Source organism: Drosophila melanogaster, chromosome X (assembly GCF_000001215.4).
Source record: "Drosophila melanogaster chromosome X".
Classification (NCBI taxonomy): domain Eukaryota; kingdom Metazoa; phylum Arthropoda; class Insecta; order Diptera; family Drosophilidae; genus Drosophila; species Drosophila melanogaster.
This window is the reverse complement of record NC_004354.4, coordinates 16513527-16537148: the sequence shown is the minus strand read 5'-3', so window position 1 is coordinate 16537148 and position 23622 is coordinate 16513527. Positions and strand designations below refer to the sequence as shown.

The 23622-nt window shown below is 41.7% G+C and overlaps 2 protein-coding genes across 61 annotated transcripts in view, besides 2 other annotated features; both read left to right on the top strand.

The window, feature by feature from the left end:
* Positions 1-4052: 4052 nt before the first annotated feature.
* Positions 4053-23622, top strand: part of para (paralytic) — a 78070-nt gene continuing 58500 nt past the window's right edge. For 33 of the 60 annotated variants that reach the window (NM_001201695.2, NM_001201683.1, NM_001201677.1 and 30 more), the window contains exons 1-6: positions 9735-9872; positions 14996-15084; positions 15336-15526; positions 18312-18344; positions 22965-23120; positions 23229-23434. In NM_001201695.2, coding sequence (NP_001188624.1) covers positions 15377-15526; positions 18312-18344; positions 22965-23120; positions 23229-23434 — 545 coding nt within the window. In that variant the 5' untranslated portion in view covers positions 9735-9872; positions 14996-15084; positions 15336-15376. Of the gene's footprint in view, positions 4091-9249; positions 9873-14995; positions 15085-15335; positions 15527-18311; positions 18345-22964; positions 23121-23228; positions 23435-23622 lie in introns of those variants that run through there. The other 27 variants (NM_001201710.1, NM_001201714.1, NM_001201713.1 and 24 more) reach the window with 4 other exon arrangements.
* Positions 11734-14182, top strand: Cnx14D (Calnexin 14D). Its single transcript, NM_132903.3, has one exon. It carries the CDS (start codon positions 11928-11930, stop codon positions 13845-13847), a length of 1920 nt encoding a protein of 639 aa, NP_573131.1. The 5' UTR covers positions 11734-11927; the 3' UTR covers positions 13848-14182.
* Positions 14229-14300: a mobile genetic element.
* Positions 14416-14465: a mobile genetic element.

The window sequence follows — 23622 nt, the reverse complement described above, 5'->3', positions numbered from 1 at the left end:
CACCACCCACCACCACCCACCATCCCATTCTTAACCCTCTGGCCGACTTTAATCGCGTGCTTGGCGCACATTTTAACGCTCGTCGTTTTCAGTTGACGGTTGCCACAGCAACACAACACGAACGGCAAATGCATTGCAAAAGAGCAGTGGGTGAATTCTGGGGGCTGGATGGGTGGATTTGTGTGGATTCGGTTGGATCTGGGTGGCTTGAGTGGGTTGGTTTGCATCCAAACCATTTGCAACCGAGGAAGGTGCGTTGGCAAATCGCTTCTCGCTTCTCGCTGCTCTTCATTTCCTGTCTCCATTTCAAGGCGCTGGAAAAAAATGAGCCGGCCCTCAAAGTGCAAACAAGCAAATGGAATGAACGCACTCGATACCCTTTAATAGTCAAGCGATACTTTCGCTGTTTTTCAAACTTTAGCAAATGGGAGAGTTAACTGACTTAATCGTATATATAAATACTAAAGGTAATGAAGTTATAATATAACTAATATAATACTAAAAATATATATATAAATAATGTAAAAGTATTAGCAACATATTTTTGTTTGCTTATAATGAACCCAAAAATATAAATTTTAAATAAAAGCATATATGTACACATATATGTGGATATATTCTCTTCATATTTGGATATTTGATTTAAAACAGGGTGCAATTGGAACCGAAACAACGCCGGGATGCTAAACATGCGCGTCTCATGAGCCAAAATTTATGCAAATTCGCTACGTCCTTTTTGGTTGCCCCCTAGTCCTTTTTAGTCCTCTGCCAACGTAGCACCACCCGCCCGCCTCGCGCCACCCACTGGCAAGTGCAAAGGAAACGCACAGTTGAATAATGTAAGGTTATGCTAATGTTCAGGTACGCACAGGTGTACATTACACATTCGCTGCATTTGCTTTGGCATTTATGGGGGTCGCCTGTCCACCGCTCCATGGCCACACCCTCATCCTCATCCTAATCCTCTCACCCTCCCCATGTCCATTCGCATACCCATTCGGATCCGCATCCTCGTCCTTGTCGTCATCCATGCTCATGCCACATCCCCATCCCATGGACGGGGAAAGTGCAAGTGGAAAGTGTTTGCCATAACCGAGAGCGATTAAATTAAATATTCAATTTCCTATAACCAGCCGGATACTCGTATATTCGAGATCGTCCAGCAGGGAAGAGCGTTTCCCATTCACGAGGAGCACAAATCCTGCTTGAGGTATCACGTTTTATTCTATTTACCAGTTTATTTATTTTGTAGTTAACAATTTCACGCCATGCATTATGGGTTAAATAAAACTAAAGAATTTTATGAGTGACTATGAAAAGTTGTAGTTAAACCAATGCATAATTATTCAAATTAGATTCAAAATGAACTTGCACTTTTAAGATAATATTTCAGTGTATATTGCTTTAGATCTATTACCATATTAAGCACATTAATCTTTTCGTTTTTCTGATTTCTGTCCAGGAATAATCAGGTTCTTCGCCAAAGCGTTAGAAATCATGGTGTAAATAGCTATTGTCTTAACTCGATAAGCTTGTAATAAAACTAGCAATCACATGGCATTCAAGTTTGGAACCGAATATTTCTTATTCAGCAAAAAGTAATGCTTAATTTTTAGACAAGCTTTTAGTGTTCATTAGATAAATGCAGAAATGTATGCAGTACATCAACAGGCGCCATCTATATCTGAATTGGAAAATTGATTAGCAAAGTAACTTCGCTTCCTGTTTTTTCATTTTCTAAATACAAAAGGTATGCGAAAGTTAGTTGCATTTGACAAGATGATGAACGACAGATATCGCCGCACTGCAACTCACACACTCCCTCCTTACCCCCTCCCCCCCTCTCTCCGTCCATCCGTTCAACATTGAATCTATATATCTATACAGATTTTATATAGATATACTATACATAGTGGGGGCGGATGGGGAAACGTAAACGTTGCCGCTGTCAAAATGTCGTCATTGTTCATTCATGAAATGTGCGCCTTTTTACATTTTACCCAACAACAGTAAGAGAAAGAGCTCAATACTTTGTTGCATACGCCACAAACAATATATGTGTATATATATAGAAATCTTGTTAAAGTGCCTCGAGCTGCCACATTTGATGGCTGCTATCGAACTAAATTTCAAATTTAAAAAGAATACGTACACAGATGATGGCTTGAAAAATTCAACACTATTAGTCAATTAAATTTAGTTGCATTTTACTATTAATATTAATACATATATATGTATAGATTAACTCACAAATACATAAATATATATATTTATATATTTTCATATTTCACGTATTTTAACTTTAATGGAAGTTTACATTTTTATTACTTTTTTTCTCCGAGTGCTGCAACAACCGCAATGGCCGCAAAATGAAACGAAAGAAAAGGGAACCCAAGCTGAGGAGTGAGAAAGCAAGAAAGAGAGAGATGGAGCGAGATGGGGAAAGAGAGAGAGAGGAAGAAGCGTTCATAAGCGGTTCTTGTGTGTGTGTGTGTGTGCGAGGACATGCGACTGAGTGGCACAACCACACATGCACACACACACACACTGCGCCACACTCGCTGACATCATCCGCAACCACTCGTGTGGGGGCAGGATAATGGAGCAAGGAGCAAGGAGCAGGGAGAAAGGAGCACGGAGAAAGGGGGCTAATATCTTGTGGGCGGGGCAGCTTGCTTGTTGGCGTAAATATTGTCATTTGTTGCGACATTGAAGTTATTGTTTGTCCGTTTGACGCTGTTCAAATTCCCTCAGCCACTCACACACACACACACACACAAACGCACTCATTTATTTATATGCACACATATATATGTACATATATACACAGAAGTCCTTAAAGGACATTTGAATGTTTGCCTGCAATTAGGTAGATCAACTGGCAGGGGGGCGAATACCGATCGCCGGCACCTTGGGGCCCATTACCACTTCCGGCTAATTGGGGAGTGGGCCAAATGCCACGCCAGTGTTTCGCACGGCACAAAGAAAACAATTAACTATTTGCGGCATTTAGCCCATCTAGCCGAAATTGCCACAGAGCAATCGCATATTATTTAAAAAAAAGGCGTCTAAATGTCCTATGAAGTTGAATAAATATTGAAGACGTCTTGGTAACGAAAACAACTTGGTAGGAATTATACTCGTTCAATGAATTTGTTATAAGGAAAGATTTGGAAGTTATATACTCCTTAATTTTCATTGAAATGATTTGATTTGTATATAAATATTGTTTACAAATCATTAAATTTATATATATTACGTGGAAAGCCAAATATAGCTAGTTTACGAGAAATTACTAGTTGTTTCTCTGTATCCAAGTCTTTTGTGTGTTTGTATCTATTTCATTTTCCTGTTAACTTATTAGTAAGTAATACATTTAAGTTTCATTCCACAAATTGTGGTTTGAAGTATGTTTATGGCGAAATATTTTATATTTAAAGCCAAAAGGTTTCCATCATACATTTGTGGCCGTGCAACCGTGAATTTCGCTCTAAGTGCAGCTGCACTTTCGAATGCCCCATGCAAAGCCACATGGTTTCCTCGTGAATTTGTTCTTGCCTCCTTCATCTTTCGCCCCTGCAACTCCTTGTCTTTGCTTTGCCAGTCGGCTTGACGTATGCCACTTGCCACCCGCCCCGATTCCCAGTTCCGAGTTCCACAATCCCCAATACCCAATCCCCGCCAGCCGATGCCCGCTGTTATCCTGGCGTGTCCCTTTTGCAGCCTTTCTGGCCTGGGTTCTTCTTGGCTTCTTTGGGCTGTTCTTGGGCTGCTTTTGGGCCTGTCCCAATGACCGAGTGGCGGTATGTCGCGTCGCGTCGCGCCGCTCCGCCTTGCTCTCAGCTGCAGAAATTCCGAATCGGGAATCCGAATTCGAGGCACGACGACAACGAGATCCTGTAAGTGGAAAGTGGCACAGCGCCGAACGCCGCCGACCGGTGACGAATGCCCATCGAGGCTGGCCGATGGCGTGACGAATGCGCCACGAACCGATTGCCGAGCAAAACTGAACGAAAGTCGCACTCTGCGGACGCACACGCGCTGCGGCAGCTGACAGTTTCAGTAAACCACGGAGACGAACGGATTACGGGTAACGAAACAGCAGCACCAGTGGCAGCAGCAGCCACAAAATAAAAGCATAAAAAAGAAACAAAAAAAAAAAAAAACAGCAAACACCAAAAAAGAAAAAAAATGTAGAAAATCCTGCCTTTTACCAAAAAAAAAAAAATATATATATATAAAACTCAAAGAGAAACATCACCCGAACATCAAACACAGAGCTATGAAAAGTCCCACAGGCGAGAAAACCACGAGCGCTGAGTCCTCTGTTTAAAAAACCAAAAAGGAAAAAAATAGAAACACACTTGCCATGCCATCCAGATATATACATACATATATTAATATATATATATATGTATATATATATATATGTATAAATATATAAATGCCTTGAGCTGTGCGCAGGCAGGCGATTCAGCGAGGAGCCAATTCGAAAGAAAGTTTTACATAAGTTCTCCCTCCTCAAATCAGGCACCTTTTTTTTGCATAGTTTTTTTTTCCGTGAGTGTGACCCAAAAAACCAAAATAATCAAAGAGAAGCGAAAGGCAGCAAGAGGAAGAATACGAGAAACCAGCAGCCAGCCAGCAGGAAAACACAAAAGTCCAAAAAAATAAACTACTCATTTGGCTGCATTGGCGAATTAAAAAGAAAAGATACAAAGTGGCATATAGGAAGACGGCGAGTGTGTGTGTTAAGTGTGTGAAAGCAGCGTGATCTCTGGAATTAGCTTGAAAAACCATCTTCTTTTTTTCACTCCTAATATTCGGTTAAGTTTTTTTTTTTTTAATTGTGCAAAAGCGCGTGTTAGCCATGGCGTATACTTGATGTGGCCGCAACCAGCAACGATTGCGTATACGCCTAGTGCGCCTCTCTGTGTCTCGTGCCTGTTCTTTGTGTGTGTGTGTGTTTGCGAGTGTGTGCTTGTGTGCGTCACACACAACGTGTTACGCAGAGTAACCCCCCGAACCGCCGCTCGTACCCATCGCCTTTGCCGTTGAAAACTTTTGGTTTGTTGTTTAGAGTAAAGTGCCCGGAAAAGTAGGCAACGAAAATGGTTACAACAAATTGCAGGGCACACACGCACACACAGACAGGGCCAACCAACTCGCACACACACATTGATTTGGGATAGAAGAAGCAGAAGCAGCTAAAGTCGACTATGTGTGTGCCGCGGACTTTCGATTTTTCGTGACTCGGTCGGTTTTCTTGTATATGTTCTCGAGTGTCCTTTGTTGTTGCTCCTTTGCTTGTTGTTGCTGTTGGCGATGTCGCCCCCTTTACTGTCCCCCCCCACTCCCCGCTACCACGGTTTGAACTCCACTCCGTGTGGATTTCGCCTGCTGTTTAGGTTATGTGTATCTGGCATGTCCTTTTTGCCTGCCTTTTCCTTTTTGGAGCGCGCATATGCGCTAGCACGAAACGAAACGAAACTCAACACAACACAACACAATTCAACTTAACTCGCCCCGAAAATCAACAGAGAGAGAGGATTCGGTGGGGGGGGGAGGCGTTATCGGTGTATGTGTGTGTATGTGTGTGTGAGAGTGTGGGGCAACTCAGTCAGTCAGTCAGTCAGTCAGTTGGGCGCCTTGCTAACTGGGTAGAGCCAAAGGATCCCCTCTTGCTTTTGCTTTTGCTTTGCCTCTGCTTTTGCTTTTCCCTTGCTTTTGCTGTGCTTTTTTGTTCGATTCGATTCGAGTCGCGCGTGTGCCATATCGCGTTTCGTTTTCGTGCTGTGCGCAAAAAGAGCCGAGCTCCAAAAGACTTGGGGTCTGAGGATTGGGGATTGGGTACTGGGTACTGGGGACTGGGTTTTTGGGTACTGCTTACCGGGTTCCGAAGAACTCAGGACGAGGCCACGAGGAGCCCTCCGAAGAGAGCAGGATATGCAAGAGAGCGCAGAAAGCGACGATGTGAGCGAGATTGGCGTAAAAGGGACAAGGGTGTCTCAAATTGCCTTGGCTTAGCTCACAAAAAATTGAACCAAAAAAAAAAAAAAATGCGAACAAAAATACGAAATTGTGCAACGCTATTGAAGTTTGAAGTTGATTTCTAATGAAAAATATAGCCATTCCATACGTGTACATGCATTAAAACAAGCTGTATGCAGGACATGGCGGTTAATTGCCAGAAAAGCGAATAATTGGAATTGTTCATATTTGATTCAACAACAGACATTTATAACAGTTATTGTCACGAAAGCGCTTTCATGATTGTGGAAATCGTGTAGTCGAATTCAAAGCTTATTACTGACAATTGCGTTCAGAGAATATTTCAGTGCCGTGCAAATCCCTAAAGAATTGAGGTTAGATAGCAGATAATAATGGTTTAATTTGCATATTAAGCAATTTTAAGCCAGATTATGTTAGTAACATCATTTATTTTACTTGCTTTCTTAGATCAAGCAACTTAGGTACTGTCAAAATTGTTTAAACATTTATGGGTGCCACATTACAACGAAGGATTCATTTTTTATGTGCCTCTTGCCGAGAACTTGCAAGGACCTCGTCGAAACCGAAAGGACACGCAATTGTGGCCCAGAATCGAAAGCGAAAACTTTCCCTTCCTTGGCCAAAATCTATAAACTTTCGTTTATAAAACGCACTAGCTGTCATTCGTGTGCGATTGTGTGGCTTTCGTGTGGCTATTTGGCTATTTGTGTTGCTTTCGCGACTTCTGGTCGCTATAGAAAACCAAAAAGCTGAAAATATAGTGAAATGGCATGGGGAACACCCGTTAAAGAAAGTACCGATGTGTTAAGACCAGTCCAAATGGGTGTTACAATAACTTTGCGGCTCGTCCAATGCCCAGCGGGTTAGGCCGGTGCCATTCGGCCAACAGCCTGCCACCAGCCTTCCATCGTGCTCACCAGCTTGTCCCGGGGCGAAGGCTCCGCAGGACCCCCATACCATTGCATCCCATGGAGAGGGACGGAAGCCCAGCCGGAGCACCACCAGTCACCAAATGGCAGTCGCAGTTCAATCTGCCCCTGGGTTGTGCGTGTTCAATTGGCTTCCAGCCCCATTGTTGTTCTTTGCTCGCCCTTTGCCTGTTGTTGGCTTTTGGTGTAAAAAATTTACATAACCCAAATTGATGCATAAATAAATTATTAAATACGTGACGTGCAAATGGTCAAAAGACCAAGCTAGCAGCCATCGAGCAGCAAACGCAAGTCGAATAGCATGTGTGCAAGGCTCTGGCCTTTGGCTTCCATTGTGCGAATCCCAAGGGCTTGCAATCAGGACGCAATCCAATAAGGAGATTGTGCTCTCGGTAATATTGCCATCCATATGCGACCTGCGACAAATGTCTTATGTTACGCGAAGATCCTCACTGCGAATTCAATTAGGAGCAAGGCCAAGGTTCATGATCCAAACGAATTCCAAATCATTGGCTCCCATTATGGATGAAACTGTGATAAATAAACATTAGTCCCAAAGAGAAATTGGCAATTTAAAGGTTTCTAAGTACGCTATTGAGTACAACTATTGAGTGCCAGGAAATGATAAGTCCAAACTTATAGTATTACACACTTAAGAATGAAGTCAATTAGGTTAAATTTATAGCAAGCTTAAACGCTTCGAAAACAGTTTCCTGATTTAAAAGCATTATTACTCAAACTCCCACAAAAGCTGCGCGCTTTGGTGACCCCAATCCAGTTAAGACACACACACACACACACACAGTTAAACTCCATTGTTTTCAATTTGTTTATACATATGTATGTACTTGTCCATTTGTAAGGACATTAGGAACGCAGTTCCTTAATGTGTGCAAATGGGTGGGCTGACTGGTGACTTGGTGACTTGGTGACCCCGCCACCGCTGGGTTAGATAAAGTTCGGATAGGATCGATTGGTCGGTGTCCAAGATGGGGGGCCCCGAAAAGCGGGTCAGCATGATTTGCGATTATAGCTGATGCTCCATATTCTCGGGCCACATTAGTTATGAACGCAGTCGGACTTGACTTGACCAGTCCAACTGGTGCCAAACGCCCAAAAATAATGACCCACTGTTGCAATTTTCGGGCAGAGCAGAGCCGTGGAATATCAGCTTGATGACCTAAAAATAGAACAAGTGACCAAAGACAAATAAAAAAATGAGAGTCGGCGATGGCGAATAGTATGTGGCAAATGGCGGAGAATAGCGAAGGGCGAAAGGATAAGCAGCGAAAAACAGGGTGGCAAAGTAGCACAACAAAACCTGTGTTGACAACGACTTGGGTGGTTATATATGGCAAATGCTTTAGGGCGAAAAGGACTTCTCACACACACACAAACACACACACGCGCGAACTGCTTCTGCTCCTTTTCGCGGCAAATTCGGATAAAAGGAAGTCACGGCGAAACGGCGGACAACTGCCTGGTTCGCCCGAAAACGGAGTTACCCAGAGAGGAGGAACTTTTTCAGTGCTCAGTGCTCGACTTTTTTCCGCATCCTTGTGTCCTTTTTCAATACTGCTCTGCGTTTCACGTGCGCGCGAAAATTGCATAAACACAAACAAGCCGCGACTCGCTGCCTCGACATTTTTTTTTACAGTGCATCCAATCCAGTGAGACATTATCCTGCCAATTGAGTGCTCATTTTACGTTTTTTTTTTCGTGTGTCTAAGTGAAAGCCATCAAGTGTGTGAATACAATTTACAAGCCCATTTTAAATATCTATTGAAGAAATATAACAAGTTTAGTAGAAGGAATCAAATAAACTAACGACATAATTCACATAATTGGCACAAGGACAGCAGAAAATCTAACATATAAAAAGAAATAAATATTAAAAAAAATAATTTCAAGCCATTCAAACAATACTAGGGGGTGCTTTTAGTGGGCCATACAAATTATTCGAAATTTTTTCTTCCGATAATATTTTTTTCAATTTTTTTTACATTTCTGTCACCTTTTGTGAATGAGTTTTCCCATCAAATTTTCCAATTTAAGCTGGGTTTCAACAACTTGTTCGCTTTTCCGCAGGCGACGCTGACGAAATTGAAACTAAAACCGAAATAAAATCTGCAAATAATAATAATAATACTATTAGTCATAATACGGAAAACCAATTATAATCATAGCAACAGTTGAGAAACCAAGCCGAGGCAAACTCATTTAAATATCCCAGCCAGGTAGCCAGATACTAGTAGAAATAATACAACAAATAATATTAACATTAACTATAAATAATAAATTGAAACAGCTCTGGGAACAAAACGCAACGTTTGATGAAAATTTCTGGCAACACGTCTTGGTTGTTGTTAAGCACGCAAAAAAATTAAATAAAAAAACCAATTCAAATACCCAATGATAATGCAGATTTAACAAACAAAACCAAAACAAATAAAAGCAAACAAAAATACAAATATAAAAAAAAAACCAAACAAAAAAACCAAAAAACAAAACAAACAACAAATTCATCTTCTACTTGTTCTACCGCTTCAACTTTATTCGTCTTCGTCTCCGTAATATATATATATATATAAAATATACATATATATATATTTATATATATATATATCTATGTATATGTATGCATATGTGTGTGAGTGCGTCGCGTGTGTGTTGGTGCCTGTAAATGTGTGAGCCACAACAACAACAACTACAACAACAGCAGCAGCAGCCAGAGCCACAACCACAACAACAACAACAGTAGTTAACAGCAGCAACAATTCTTAGCAGCAGCAGCAACAACAACAATACAAGCAAGCACGCTCACAACAAAAGCAGCAACAGCAACAACAACCACAATAGCAACTACAGCAACAACAACATCAGCGGATAGAGCGAGCAGCCAGGCACAACATCGATAGACATCGATTAACGGTAGGTAATCGAAGGCAATCGAAAAAATCCATTTAATATGTATTTTATTATCACATTCATTGCACTTTTAATTATGCTAATGATATTTAACCCTAAACAGAGGAAAAAAAATCGTGAAATTTTTTATTTGTTGAGTTTCAACTATTTCCGATACCTTGAATGATTTATTCTTAAGACTAAACGATCTTTCGAGTCTAAAAGAACCACTTTTATGATGAATTCTTACAATTAACACATAGTGGAAATGTATTGAAAATAATTATGTTATCTATGTTAGAGCAAACAGGCTAACAATGTGTTATATTAGAAATTCTCAGCTCTTACTTAACTTACTTCTCAGCTCAAAACAAAGTCATTAATTTACTTTTCATTTTGGTCAAAGAGAACTACATTTTACTGGGTCAATGGTTCAACTTTCATTGAAAGTTTTTAAGAAACCCACATTTGGTATTCCCATCGATTGCAATTTTAATATAGAATACCAAAAAGGGCAATTTACGCTGCACGTCAAATGAGAATTTAGAAAGCAATTGTGTCTTTCGTATGTATTTCAATATTTGAATAGCTAGAAAAGTGTGAACGGAGCAGTGGGCGACTTGATGAACTTGGCTCGATTATGTCATGCCTCCTTGGTGAAAATCCCAGTTAACCAGGCCCGACCTCAAGACCATATCAATGGGGTATCTGCGCCCCTTTTTGTCCCGCCCACTGGCACGCCCCTTTGCTTTTGGGCTACAACCTTTTGCTGGCTTTTGGAGGGCAAACTTTCAGCTGCCACAAAAAAAAAAAAAGAACAGAGCAGAGCAGAGCAGAAAAAAATGAATGATGAAGGTTGAGGGGGGGGGGTGTTTCTAACGGAATTCCTTTGCTCACGCACACATTGAAAGGAGGTTCGTTAAGAGAGAAGGGAACCCAAAAATGTATTGTTGTAGTCCGTGTTTGTTGGCGGCATCACACAGAGAAGTGAGAGCGCAAGAGAGAGGGCACTGGCTCTCTCGGCGCAGGCAGGAGGAGAGTGAGAGTCCTCGCTCTCTCGCCAGCCCATTGCGCTCTCCCATGCAAAATTCATTGACTAACAACATGCTAACTTCGTTCAGTTTTTTGCTGTTTCTGTTTGTTTTTTTTTTTAGTTTTTTAGTCCTTTCCTTGCCATCGAATTTTGTTCAACAATTAATAGGGTAGCAGATATTCTGTGTTATATTGCCAAATCGATACCTTGGGTTGGCTAAGGAAAACGTTTTGCGTTTCGCTCATGTGTTTGTCATGTGTCATTTGCATATTGACACAAATTCCGGCTCGGGTTGTTTTTTATTTCAATTCTTGTTTGCGGTTTTTCGCATGACTCATCGACCCAGCGAATGGCCAAAAATTAATTCGGCAAACAGAATTTTGCGAGTGTCATGAATGGAAACAGACACACATAAATATATGCTCATATTGGCACATCCACTGCCACTCTGTGTGTGTGTGAGAACGCTACCCTATGCTTCATGCCTCCGTGTGTGTGTGAGTGTGGCGAAATATCGAACTGACCTACTTTTATGCTCGATACACACACACACACACACACGCACACACACTGGCGCGCTCACACATACACACACGCAGCCAGATTGGCAAATGGAAAAAGAGTGCTTTGACCTTAGCGGAGGCTGCTTATGTAAGCCCAATATCCGAAGACCGCAGGAACATCCGTAACCGAATCTAGATTCAATTCTCACATTTTCTGTAGTAGCGGTAGAAGGTAGTGTTAGACCGTTTCAAATAAATGAAGTGCTTATAATATTATCTACATTTTAAAAATCATAATCGTATTACCTATTACTAAGCTATCTATGTAAGTCAAATCCAAAATTTATACAAACAAGCAAGCGGCGTCAATAAAGTCATACGCATTAAGGCTCAGTTCAGTCAAGTCAACCACTTTTCACAAAAAATCGTTAAAAATCGTTAATTTCTTCGAACGTCGCTATATTAAAAAAACGCAAGGCTCAATTCAGTCAATCCTTATCTATTCCAACTCTGAGTAAGCGAGCAAGCGAAAAGTGTGTGAAAATGGCTTGGAAAATGCTCTTCGCCATTTTGTTGCTGCTGAGTGCGGCCAAAACCGGCTATTTGGCCCCGGAGTCGGAAAACTCTGTGGAGGATGTGCAGATAGAGCCCGGCGCCATCTATGGCGATGAGAAGTTTGCCTACAAGAGTCCGGTGATCGATGCCGAAAAGTTTTACTTTGCGGATCACTTCGACGACGTGGAGGCATCCCGAAAGAGATGGGTACTGTCGCAGGCCAAGAAGAACGACATCGCCGATGAGATAGCCAAATACGATGGCATCTGGAACTGGGAGTCTCCGCAACGCATCTTTTGGGCAAACGATCTGGGTCTGGTGCTCAAGTCGAAGGCCAAGCATGCGGCCATAGCCGCCCCCTTTCGCCAGCCGTTCGATTTCAAGTCGAACAAGCCGCTGGTGGTGCAGTACGAGCTTACGTTGCAGGAGGGTCAGGACTGTGGCGGCTCGTATCTGAAGCTTTTGTCCGCCGGAAAAGGCACGGAGCAACTAAATCGCTTCAATGACAAGACACCCTATACCATCATGTTTGGTCCGGACAAGTGCGGCAACAATTTGAAAATGCACTTTATATTCCGGCACGTCAATCCATTAAATGGCAACATCACCGAAAAGCACTGCAAAAAGCCAAATGCCCGTTTGGGAGTGCCATTCACGGACAAGCTACCCCATCTCTACCAGCTGGTGGTCCGTCCCGATAACAGCTTTGAGATTCGCTTAGACCACAAGATCATCAAAGAGGGTTCCCTGCTGACCGACTTTGTGCCACCAGTCAACCCACCGGCGGAGATAGATGACCCCAATGACCACAAGCCAGAATCGTGGGATGAGCGGAAGAAGATCCCAGACCCCAATGCCCACAAGCCCGAGGATTGGGACGAGGATGCTCCACCACATCTGCCCGATACCGATGCCGTCATGCCAAATGGCTGGCTAGAGGATGAGCCCGACATGATTTTCGATCCAACTGCCATCGAACCCGAAGATTGGAATTCCGAAATCGATGGCGAGTGGGAGGCTCCTCTGGTGGAGAACCCAGTGTGCAAGAAGGCCCCCGGCTGTGGCAAGTGGAAGGCTCCGCTCATCCCCAATCCCAACTACAAGGGCAAGTGGAGTGCACCAATGATCGAGAACCCCAACAACCAGGGCAAGTGGGCTCCCAGGAAGATAGCCAATCCAGACTTCTTTGAGGATCTGAAGCCCTTCCAAATGACGCCAATCAACGCTGTGGGTCTGGAGCTGTGGTCCATGTCCAGCGATATTCTCTTCGATAACCTGATCATCACGGACGATGTGGAGTTGGCCCGTGACTTTGCTGCCAACAGCTTCGACATCAAGCGTCTCTACATCGATCGTGAATCATTCGGGAATAAGGTAGTCGAGCTAGCTAGGGCCAATCGAGCGATCTGGGGCATTGTCATAGTGGCCATTGCGGTGCCGGTTGCCATTACCATCTTCTGTAAATTTGGTTTAGGCCCGAGTAGGGTTGCGGCTGCCAAAAAAGCTGCTGCTGCCGCGGCCAAGAAGACCGACGATCCTCAGCCCGATGATGACCTGGGGGCCGAGGAGGAGGAAAAGTTGGAGAAGGGGAAGAAGGAGGAGGAAAAGAAGGAGGAGGAGGAGGAGGAGGAGAAGGAGGAGAATAAGGAGGAAAAGAAGGAGGAGGAGAAGGATGACGAGAAGGAGATGAAGGATTGCGAGGAGGAGGAGGATGACGAGGAGAAGGATGACGAGGAGAAGACCGACGAAAGGGCCGCTGGTGATACCAACAAGGAAAGCACACCGCTGTCCGCTAGTCCCAAGAAGAACCAAAAGTCTTATTTAGATAATAACGAAGATGAGGAAGACACATTAAAGAACAAGGAACCTACCCCAAAAAAAAGGAAGCGTAAAGCACTCAAGGAGTAAGCGGGCATCCGTAGTCACTGCAACTCTAAATAAGAAACTAAATCGAATTCCAAGATCCAACTGTTGCAGAGCACCAACAACCAAATGATCAAGCAAACGTAGATTTTAAACATGTTCTAATTTCGCCAAAAGAGCCGACATCTCGATCAAACTACACACACACACACACTATCCCACAAACACACAGACACTATTTCACAAACACACACACACACTCTCCCACACACACACACTCTCCCACACACACACACACACTCTCCCACACATACACACACACACATACACATAACACATCCAAATCCAAATAAAATCGGATTAAAAAAAAAGAATTGGGTGTGAAAGGGAAAATTGTTTGAAGACGGAAAAACAAGCAAATTTCCGCGATCTTTTCGCTGGTGGTAGCATACTTTTCTGGGCTGCTGCTGAGAATCCTTGGCAGCAACTCAAGAAATCGCAGGGATTCCGACTGCAAGAAGCAGTCGCAGTACACTGGAAAACGTGGTTCTGGCGATCCAATGATGTTACTTTACTTTACTTAACACGTGAGCATAGGGTAACGTGCGATATGCCCCAAGGATCAGTATTCGGGCAACTGCTGTGGAACGCCATGTACGATGGTGTGCTGAGGTGGCCACTGCCAGAAAGAACCAAGGTGATTGGTTTCGCGGGCGTTATTGCCTTCGCTGAGTGCCTTGGTAATGCATCTAATTGCACCATATACTTACTTATATTATCAAACATAAAATTTATACGAACAAGTAAGGGTCATAAGTAAATTCATAAGCATGAATTGAGCCTTTAAGTTAATCTTTATTTTTCCCAACTCCCCGTTTAAAAATCGTACGTATTTTAAATTCTTCGTACGTCGCTGTATCCAAAAGAACGCAAGTATGTGTGTGCGTGCTGGCATTTATTGATTGGCCATTGTTTTTGTTTGTTGCATTTTACTTTTTTGATTGCATTTCATTTGACGCGAATCGCCGCCTGCGGTAATCCAATTAGTCAGCTGTTGAGGTTTCGACATCGACTCTCTACCGCGGGATCAATGCACTAGCTTTAAGTCTCCTCATTTACTCCATACCATAACTAACTTTAATAGAGCAACACTAACTAATGCCTGACGTTTTTCCCATTTCATTTACTTGCAGCATCGTGCTAAGCGGCGGGCGCTAATCGAACATGGCGCCTCGGATATAGTTGTAGCTTTAATGTAGCAGGCGACATCCATGTGCCTCATGTAAGTAAGACCACATAGAATATAGTTGTAAGTGGGAGGAATAAGGCCTACTATGTGTAGGGAAAGAGTATATGCATACTTATATATAGTACATATTTTTATTTATATTTATTCATATAAATTTTCTTCTTAGCAGATGCATGAACAAATATCAGACTTTTGTTTAACTCATTTATAATTTCTTCTTGATACTGGGTGCTTTTGCATACTGTATGAAACATGAGTAACATCTTCATTTTCTTCTCTTGCAGGCCTTGGAAATCTAAGGCTCTCATCGTTGGCCGCATAGACAATGACAGAAGATTCCGACTCGATATCTGAGGAAGAACGCAGTTTGTTCCGTCCCTTTACCCGCGAATCATTGGTGCAAATCGAACAACGCATTGCCGCTGAACATGAAAAGCAGAAGGAGCTGGAAAGAAAGAGAGCCGAGGGAGAGGTGGTAATTATTTCTAGCTGGAATGTGCTTAGCTTTCTCGATTTTGTGTGCCTACTCTACTACTCTTTCTGTATCTGTATCAGTAACTGTAACCGTATCCGTATACGTATATGTAACCATATCAGTATGTGTATCTCTCTCTACTACGTCTAAGTGAATTGACTTCCAATTGAGATCGAATGCCAAACGGTCGATGCTGATCGCTGATCGATTAAAGATCAATGATCATCGATGGCCGATAATCAATAACCGATTGCCGCTACTGTGCGCTTATGTTCGTGCTTCAACTTAAGCCTGAACGTCTATTTTATATAATATACATATATAACAAATACTCGAATATGTTCTACCTACTAACCCCATGCATACATATCCACCCGAAGTTATCAACATGAAAAGAAACCATCCAACTCACAAGCAGTCATCCTCCGTGTATACGTATCTGTATATCGAATGCCTCTGTGTCTACAGTTCTCTTTATATAACCCATTTAAACCCCTTCAGTATGTCATATCCGCCTCTGTAAATGCAGCTACTAACCATCGAATCCATCTCGTTATACGTATCTCAGAGTCACGTCACATTAATCCACTCTGCTTGAGCCCCAGCCATCCAATCCGTAAACCCAAATGCAAACCAAGCAGATCTTATCTATCTCTCTCTACATATCGCTCTCTCTCTCTCTCTCTCCCTCTGACCCATCTAACTGGACCGCAACTATTAACTACCAACTGCATACTGTCTATTCTGTCTATTGTTTTCCGTAATCTCAGCCAGCATTTCACCTACTTTTATCGTAGCTAAAAACCTCATTGCAACTGAACTCAAGTACCTGAAACTAGAACAGCATATGTCCACCCACCGACCTTCGTTTCGTTTCTAAGTTTATTCTCTTCATTTTTATTTTCAACAAAATTCCAAAACGTAAAAGTGTCTAAAAAGTATAGTACAGTGATTTACTTCTTTGGTTGTATGTACTCGTATTTTGTATTCAGCATAATGTACCCCAAAAATCTCCACCAAACCCAATTACCTATATGCTCTGTACGTACCGATATCGTAACGTATTACTATCGAATCTGTAAAATTCTTTCCTGTCATATAATCGTTGTATGTTTGTTCGTTTGTTGGTTTGTTTACTTGTTTTATCTATTTGAGAGTAAGAACTGTGTTTTCTGTAACCCATTGGCTTCGTAATGTGTTCTAATGTGTATCCTAATTACGATTACCTAATCAATTGTTTTGTATTATTGCGTAAACATATATCATTTTCAATGCCAGCAGCAACCCAAAAACGATTTAACATTATCATTGTCGTATCGTTATCGTATTCTACTTATCGACGGCTACAAATTCTTAAGTTATATTCTTCATTTTCGTTTCGATTACTTTCGATTTCATTTAACCAGCTTCAACGGCTTGGGTATAGAAACCACTGGCCACGTCTACGTCCATGTCCATGTCCATGTCCATGTCCATGAAACCCATGACCCTTGTCTCAGCACAAATCTTTAGCAAATCTTCAGGTATCTTGTCCTGTAAATAGTCCACTCGCCTGTGAATACGTGTATCAAAACTCGATAGCTGTGTTTATTGCCAATCATTATTGCCAGTACTCAGTTTCAAAATCAGACCATTAACAATCGAATCATCAAGAACTTACAAAAATGGAGTCGAAAATAAAATAAATACTGATGTATTAAATAATACTATTATGATGGAGGCTTACAAGAAATCGAATAACTTCGAATAATGAAAGTGATATTATTTCAATTACAAATCGGACAAGTTAAAGCAAGAAAGCTATTTGCTACATCACTAAAAAAAAAACAAAGCAAAGGACCAAACTTATATTCTACGTATGTAAGCCATGAAACAAAGCAAAAAACCGGAAATTTAAAAGCCAACTTTTGTAGTTGAAGCACCAACATTGCCAACGAGCATATCTACCATCATGGATCCATTAAAAAGTATAGCTTAATCGACCCAAACTGATCGTAGCCACAAGCTGCCTGCTATGAAATCTTGTAAAAACCATTCAAGCGCATTGTCATAAGTCATCTCTACACATAGAAAAGCCACGACTTAGCCCATGCGCACCTCAACTAACTTTCAACTCTTAAATTTCAACTTTAAACCTAGCTCTGTCTCTATGTCTGTCCCTCTCTGACCTCTGATCTCCCATTTAAATACACCCAGTCACAGATGCAACACAGACTCAACTACACTAGCTATATGAATAAATTCAGAATACAGAATACACTGCTCATCATTCATGATATTTGCATTGCGAGGATGCGCAAATGAAATTATTAGGGATAGCCAATATCGTATTCGATATCGTATACGATTATTCCCGTATATGTATTATCCCCTGACATATTGCTGAAAAACTGCTCGCCTACATAACCACTTTCTACCGTTTGTTTTTTCTTTCGTGTACTCTTCTTCCGTTTCATTTACAACTTTCTCTCTACTTTTTGAACGCTCTCTCTCAACGAAACTTTTGCGCGCCGCTGTCTGGACCAAAAATGAATATTACCATGATTATAAATATATAAATATACTGTATAAAAACGATCAACAATGAATGACAAATGCGAATTCGGCGCTTGCATAATGCAATCAAAAACAAATTACGAAATACCAAAACAAAATCAAAATCAAAACCAAAATCCAAATCGAACATGAACTTTTCTCGACTACTACTACGCTACTTTTTACTTGAACTTGATAATGCTCGTAATGAATGCCCTAAACCAAATACCAAATCCGAATCTTCTTTCAGCCGCAATATGGTCGCAAGAAAAAACAAAAAGAAGTAAGATTTTGCTCAGAACAAAAAAACTAGAAGCCACCCGAAAACCCACCCACCAAATTTTCCACCCCACAACACTCCCCGACCTTTGAGAACACACACACAAACACACACGCCTCGGGAGAGAATCTCAATCTTAATCTGAATCGAAGGAAAAGTTTTATGATTTCACCTTATTTTGGTGCCTTTTTTGAGTTCAGACTTTATATTGCCACAAATTGTTTTCCTTTAGCCGAACAATTTTCCGTTGCCATTTTCCGTTGTTGTTGCCTCGTTTTCTTTGTGCAACTGCTGCAACTTACCAATCAAGCCAGCCAATCCACGCCACTTAGCCCAGTTTGATCCAGACCCCCCGTCCCACCACCACACACACTGGTGTGCCCCCCAGATTCAATATAAATGTATCTATATATTGCCAATTTCGTACCCAGTATCTACAACGTATGTATCTTTGTATCCGTTCTATAAGTGTAGCCTATCTATGTATATCGTAAGCTCGTACTATATCTTTGCCGTACTATATCTTTACCACCGCCCGGGTCGCTTAATGCAAATCAAATAATGCCAACGAAAGAAAACCCAAAAAAGCTTACCCCTCAAAAAAAAAAAAAAAAAAGACCAACAAAATACATACAAATGCAGCTGGAAATACGCTTTCAACTTTATTGCTTTTCTCAGCTTTTGCTTATGGATCCTTGCAGGAGCTCTATTCTTTGCGTATATTATTGTCAGTCCGATATTTGTGCATTTGTGAATCATTTAAACTTGACTATTTCCTAGGATCTAATGCAGGATATGGAGCTAAATTACTTACGTAATTAAACTTAATTTAACATTGTACTCCAATAAAGTTTTGTTTTTTTTGTTTTAATCAGCTGTATTAAGGATCCGATTTCAATCGAAATTATTGTTCTATCGAAAATAATAAAGCAGAATCCGTGCAAGGACCTTCATTGTACTTCGGCTCGCCGACGAGGAGCCCAAACTTTTTTCTTATGCTTTACCTATCGCTGTTAAATATACCGCTTCAGGATACATGTGTATATATCCCTTTGTCGTTCGCCGCTTGCCATTTGGCATTGCCATAGTTATTGACACTGCCCGGGGGCTTCAATTACTTATCAAGGTGGAGTCCCCGAAATGACTGAGTGCCTCGAGTGGCTAAGAAGCTTAGCAATCCGGACCGAATGGCCTGGGCCCCAAGGCAGGAATCAAAGCCGCTAACACACACACACGCACACTCGGAAGCAAAGACACTAATACACACGCATAGATGCGGCATGATGTCCTGGCTTGGGTGCATCGAGATGCTTTAATGGCGAAACAAGGTCCCCTGCCCCTCCGAAAAACCGAAACAGAGTATCCCAATTATGTGTATCCGTAATCGTATCTACTACTCGTATATGTGTATCTGTATATGTTTTTTGCCGGCTAATACTTGAGTAATTTGTGTGTGTATGCGTACTATTTGATGTTCTCAATGTGAGCAGATGTAAGACATATGTATATGCCTATATATATATATATATACACTTAACCACCTGATCCAAAACCAGATCCAGCTCCGAACCCAATTATTAAGTGCTAGATGCTAGGGACCAAAATGCAGGGCTAGCAACTCGTTTCTTTTGACCATACTATGCAGATGTCTGATGATTTTCAATGCGGCGAGCAATCCGCAAAGATTTCACTAAAGCGCAAATTTTTGCATTGCCCCGCATCCGACGAACCGACGTTTTAGAAATTCGTTTACAAATTCCGACCGATAGAAACGATTACATAAAAACCAATTAAAACAAAACAGAAACTATAACGCAGGAGAAGTCAAGCAAACAGATGACTCAACCAATGGCCAGCGTACTGTAAGTTGTGGGAGGTGAATCGAGTAAGTGCCAGACAAAGTATCTCAAAGTAACTAAAAGTATGTCAAAGTATCTCACAGTAAATCAAAGTATCTCATCCAAGGACAGCCACAGCCTGATTCCTTCGGTTGCGTATCGAAGCTAGGGCCATAAAATGGCCCACCTCATATATATTGCTGGGACTAAAAACCAAAACCAAAACCAAAAACCGATCACAAAGCATGTAGTTCAATCCAATAGCCCCATATCCCAGCAATATCTTGGGGCTTGGCCTTTTGCGTTAGTTAATACATAGCGTTAGATGAATATCATAAAAAAAAAAGGTTTATCAGCTTCGGTTACATTTCGGTTTGAACTATCATTTGTAGTTGGCTTCAGATATACTGTAGAATCTCCTGAACCCCAGCTCCAAGTCCAAAATACCATTTCCAAGAACCCACTTGCTATCTCTGTAAAGGTGTGCCTGGGTGTTTGTGTACATAAATGAGTGTGCGAAAGTGCGTGTGCTTAAGACGTGTGCATGTCTTTGCGGTTGACGTTGCATGGCGCATGAAAAACTTTCTCTCTCCTAGCTACTTTCTCTAATTCCTTTATTTCCCACCCACGCAACGAATCCTTTTCCTCTCCCACTCTTGCAATTGGAATCGTTACGTGTATCTAAACGTTCTGTACCTAAGTACCCGATACTGTCCTGATTCTATTTTGAATATACACGGTGAAAAATTGATATCGAAAGTCTTTGCTTAAATGATCACTTGTTTATTCAAAACACCTTGGCTTGTAATATAACCTAGCAAATCTCCAATTTCCCAATAACCCTTTCAATCCTATTTCTATGGGGATCTTAACTGTAAGTTAGCCTTCCAGTTAAACAATAAATCCAAGCTCCATGATGTGTGATTACTAATTATTGGAACTACTAACCTAAGTCCGAAAATGTTCCGTTTGCTTAATCTCTCCCGGTAAAATATTCCCTAGGCAATATAAGCCCTAGCTAGCCAAACCATAACCTAACGGTTAGTTAACCGCAACCTAACCTCATTCCGCCATTGCGTCCACGGAATGCGTCATAAATTTGTAATCGGTAAGCGGACTCTGCGAAAGCGCGAGGACGACTTATGTCCGGTCGAAACCGGCTGGTATATCCAACCATCTGCCTCTCTGTCGCTCCACTTTGCGGCTTGCCTTTTTATTAGTTTAAATATAGACTCGAGTTGGCTGTTTAAAGAGGCCCGACACCCATCGAACCACCAACTTCGTGTCCGTGTGTCCGGGCTTTGGTGTCGTGGTGAGTGCCGCAATTGCGTCAAAGCCTCGGCTCCATCACATACACACATACTGCACTACACACACACTACTGCTACACGCACACACTGACAATCTAATTGTCACGCCAAGCCAACTATTATGGAATTTTTCCTTTAGTTCTTCCTTTTGTGGCACACTCTCGCTCTCCCTTTCTGGCCTGTTTCTCATTCTTCTGCCACTGGCATATACTCGTACTCGTTCTTCATGTTCGTGTACATATAGTGGGTCGCAGCTATATGGTATAGCTAAACTATGCCATAGCTATATGCATAGTATATGTTTTATATATATATATGGCCAGAGCGAGAGGGCAAATCGAACGATACGTATGTATGTACGTTTCATAAAGTGACGTTAGAGTTTTTGTGCTTTTGGCTCTGGACTCTTTAATTTTGCTTTTGGCATTGCACGTGTCCGCGTCCATGGAAAGTAAAACCGGTACGTTTCAGTTGCGACTTAGCGCGTCTGCCCGAAATCGATAGAGAGGTATATGGTATGGTACATGGTATGGTATCGTATGGTAACCCACGAACCCAAGGCAGTCGTCACTGGAGCCAAATATTGTCATACAATATGCATGGTGGGGCAATTAAAAAGTTGCCAGAACATGCAAGAATAATGTTTGTCTGGGCAATCAGAAACGAAATGAAATTGGGAAACCCAATATGGCATTGAGTACCATCTACCCAACAATCCTGCTTGAGATCCTCTCTTTGTAACCCATTCCCAATCCGTAAAACGTAGTATAGTCTAGTGTTTTTGCACTCTAGCTAATCGTTTTCCCACACTGGACACACTTTTCAGTTCGTCAAGGCATGCCACATATGTATATCCACACACACACACACATGGAAAATGACCTTGTTCAACACTGGTTACCTTAGTTTCCTTTTCCGTTTCCATGAACATTTCCGTTTCCGTTTCGTTTAATATCCGTTTCTTTGAACCTGACAAAAAGGAAAAACAATGATGAATCGGAATATAGAAGAAACGATTCAAATGATGAAGCGCCCAAAAATGTGTAACCCAGATATATTGGTCAAAGCGACTTGGTATTACTTTTGCATACCAACAGAATCTGTTGAATCCCAAAAAAAACCCAAAACTCCCAACTGTCTCCCATCCTTTTGCTTACTCTATCACCATGTATATATACTTTATACATATATATTGTATCGATACCCTTATAGCATATATGTATGTACATAAATATATATGTATAGAAAAAATTCAAATGATATGCAAAACTGAAACCATCACGAAATTTTTCAATTCGAATCAAAAGCGCTTGAAATTGATGTTGCCCACCTTCTTATGATTTTCGATACTTTCAATTCCGTTTTTGAGTTGAGTTTTGAATTCGGGGCTCAGTCGTGCCGCGTGATAATGGTGTTGAACGTATTTTATACGAAAGTCCCTGTTAATCTATTGTTGCCCAAACCATTCTGTGCAGATCCGATATGATGACGAGGACGAGGATGAAGGTCCACAACCGGATCCTACACTTGAACAGGGTGTGCCAATACCTGTTCGATTGCAGGGCAGCTTCCCGCCGGAATTGGCCTCCACTCCTCTCGAGGATATCGATCCCTACTACAGCAATGTACTGGTAAGTTTCCGTCTCCAAATGATCTGATTGATTCCCCTAAGGAAGGCGTTCCCAACCGATAAACCCCCTGATATTGACCCCACGCAATATATCAACGCTCTCTTGCAGACATTCGTAGTTGTAAGCAAAGGAAAAGATATTTTTCGCTTTTCTGCATCAAAAGCAATGTGGATGCTCGATCCATTCAATCCGATACGTCGTGTGGCCATTTACATTCTAGTGCATCCATTATTTTCCCTATTCATCATCACCACAATTCTCGTCAACTGCATCCTGATGATAATGCCGACAACGCCCACGGTTGAGTCCACTGAGTAAGTACGCCCAGCCAGTCAGTCACCCTATATGCATACCCATATATCGAATTTATCTGACCACATACATACTATAAGTGTAACGCCCAAGTCCCAAAGACACTTGATTTGATTCCCTTCCCTTAGATAACTTTGATTTTCGAAACATATTTCGGTTGATTTTTCGTTTTCAGTTCTGTCTTCTTTTT

Excerpts from the sequence above, each read along its gene's own strand:
- Cnx14D (NM_132903.3), top strand. The coding sequence starts at position 11,928 with ATGGCTTGGAAAATGCTCTTCGCCATTTTGTTGCTGCTGAGTGCGGCC.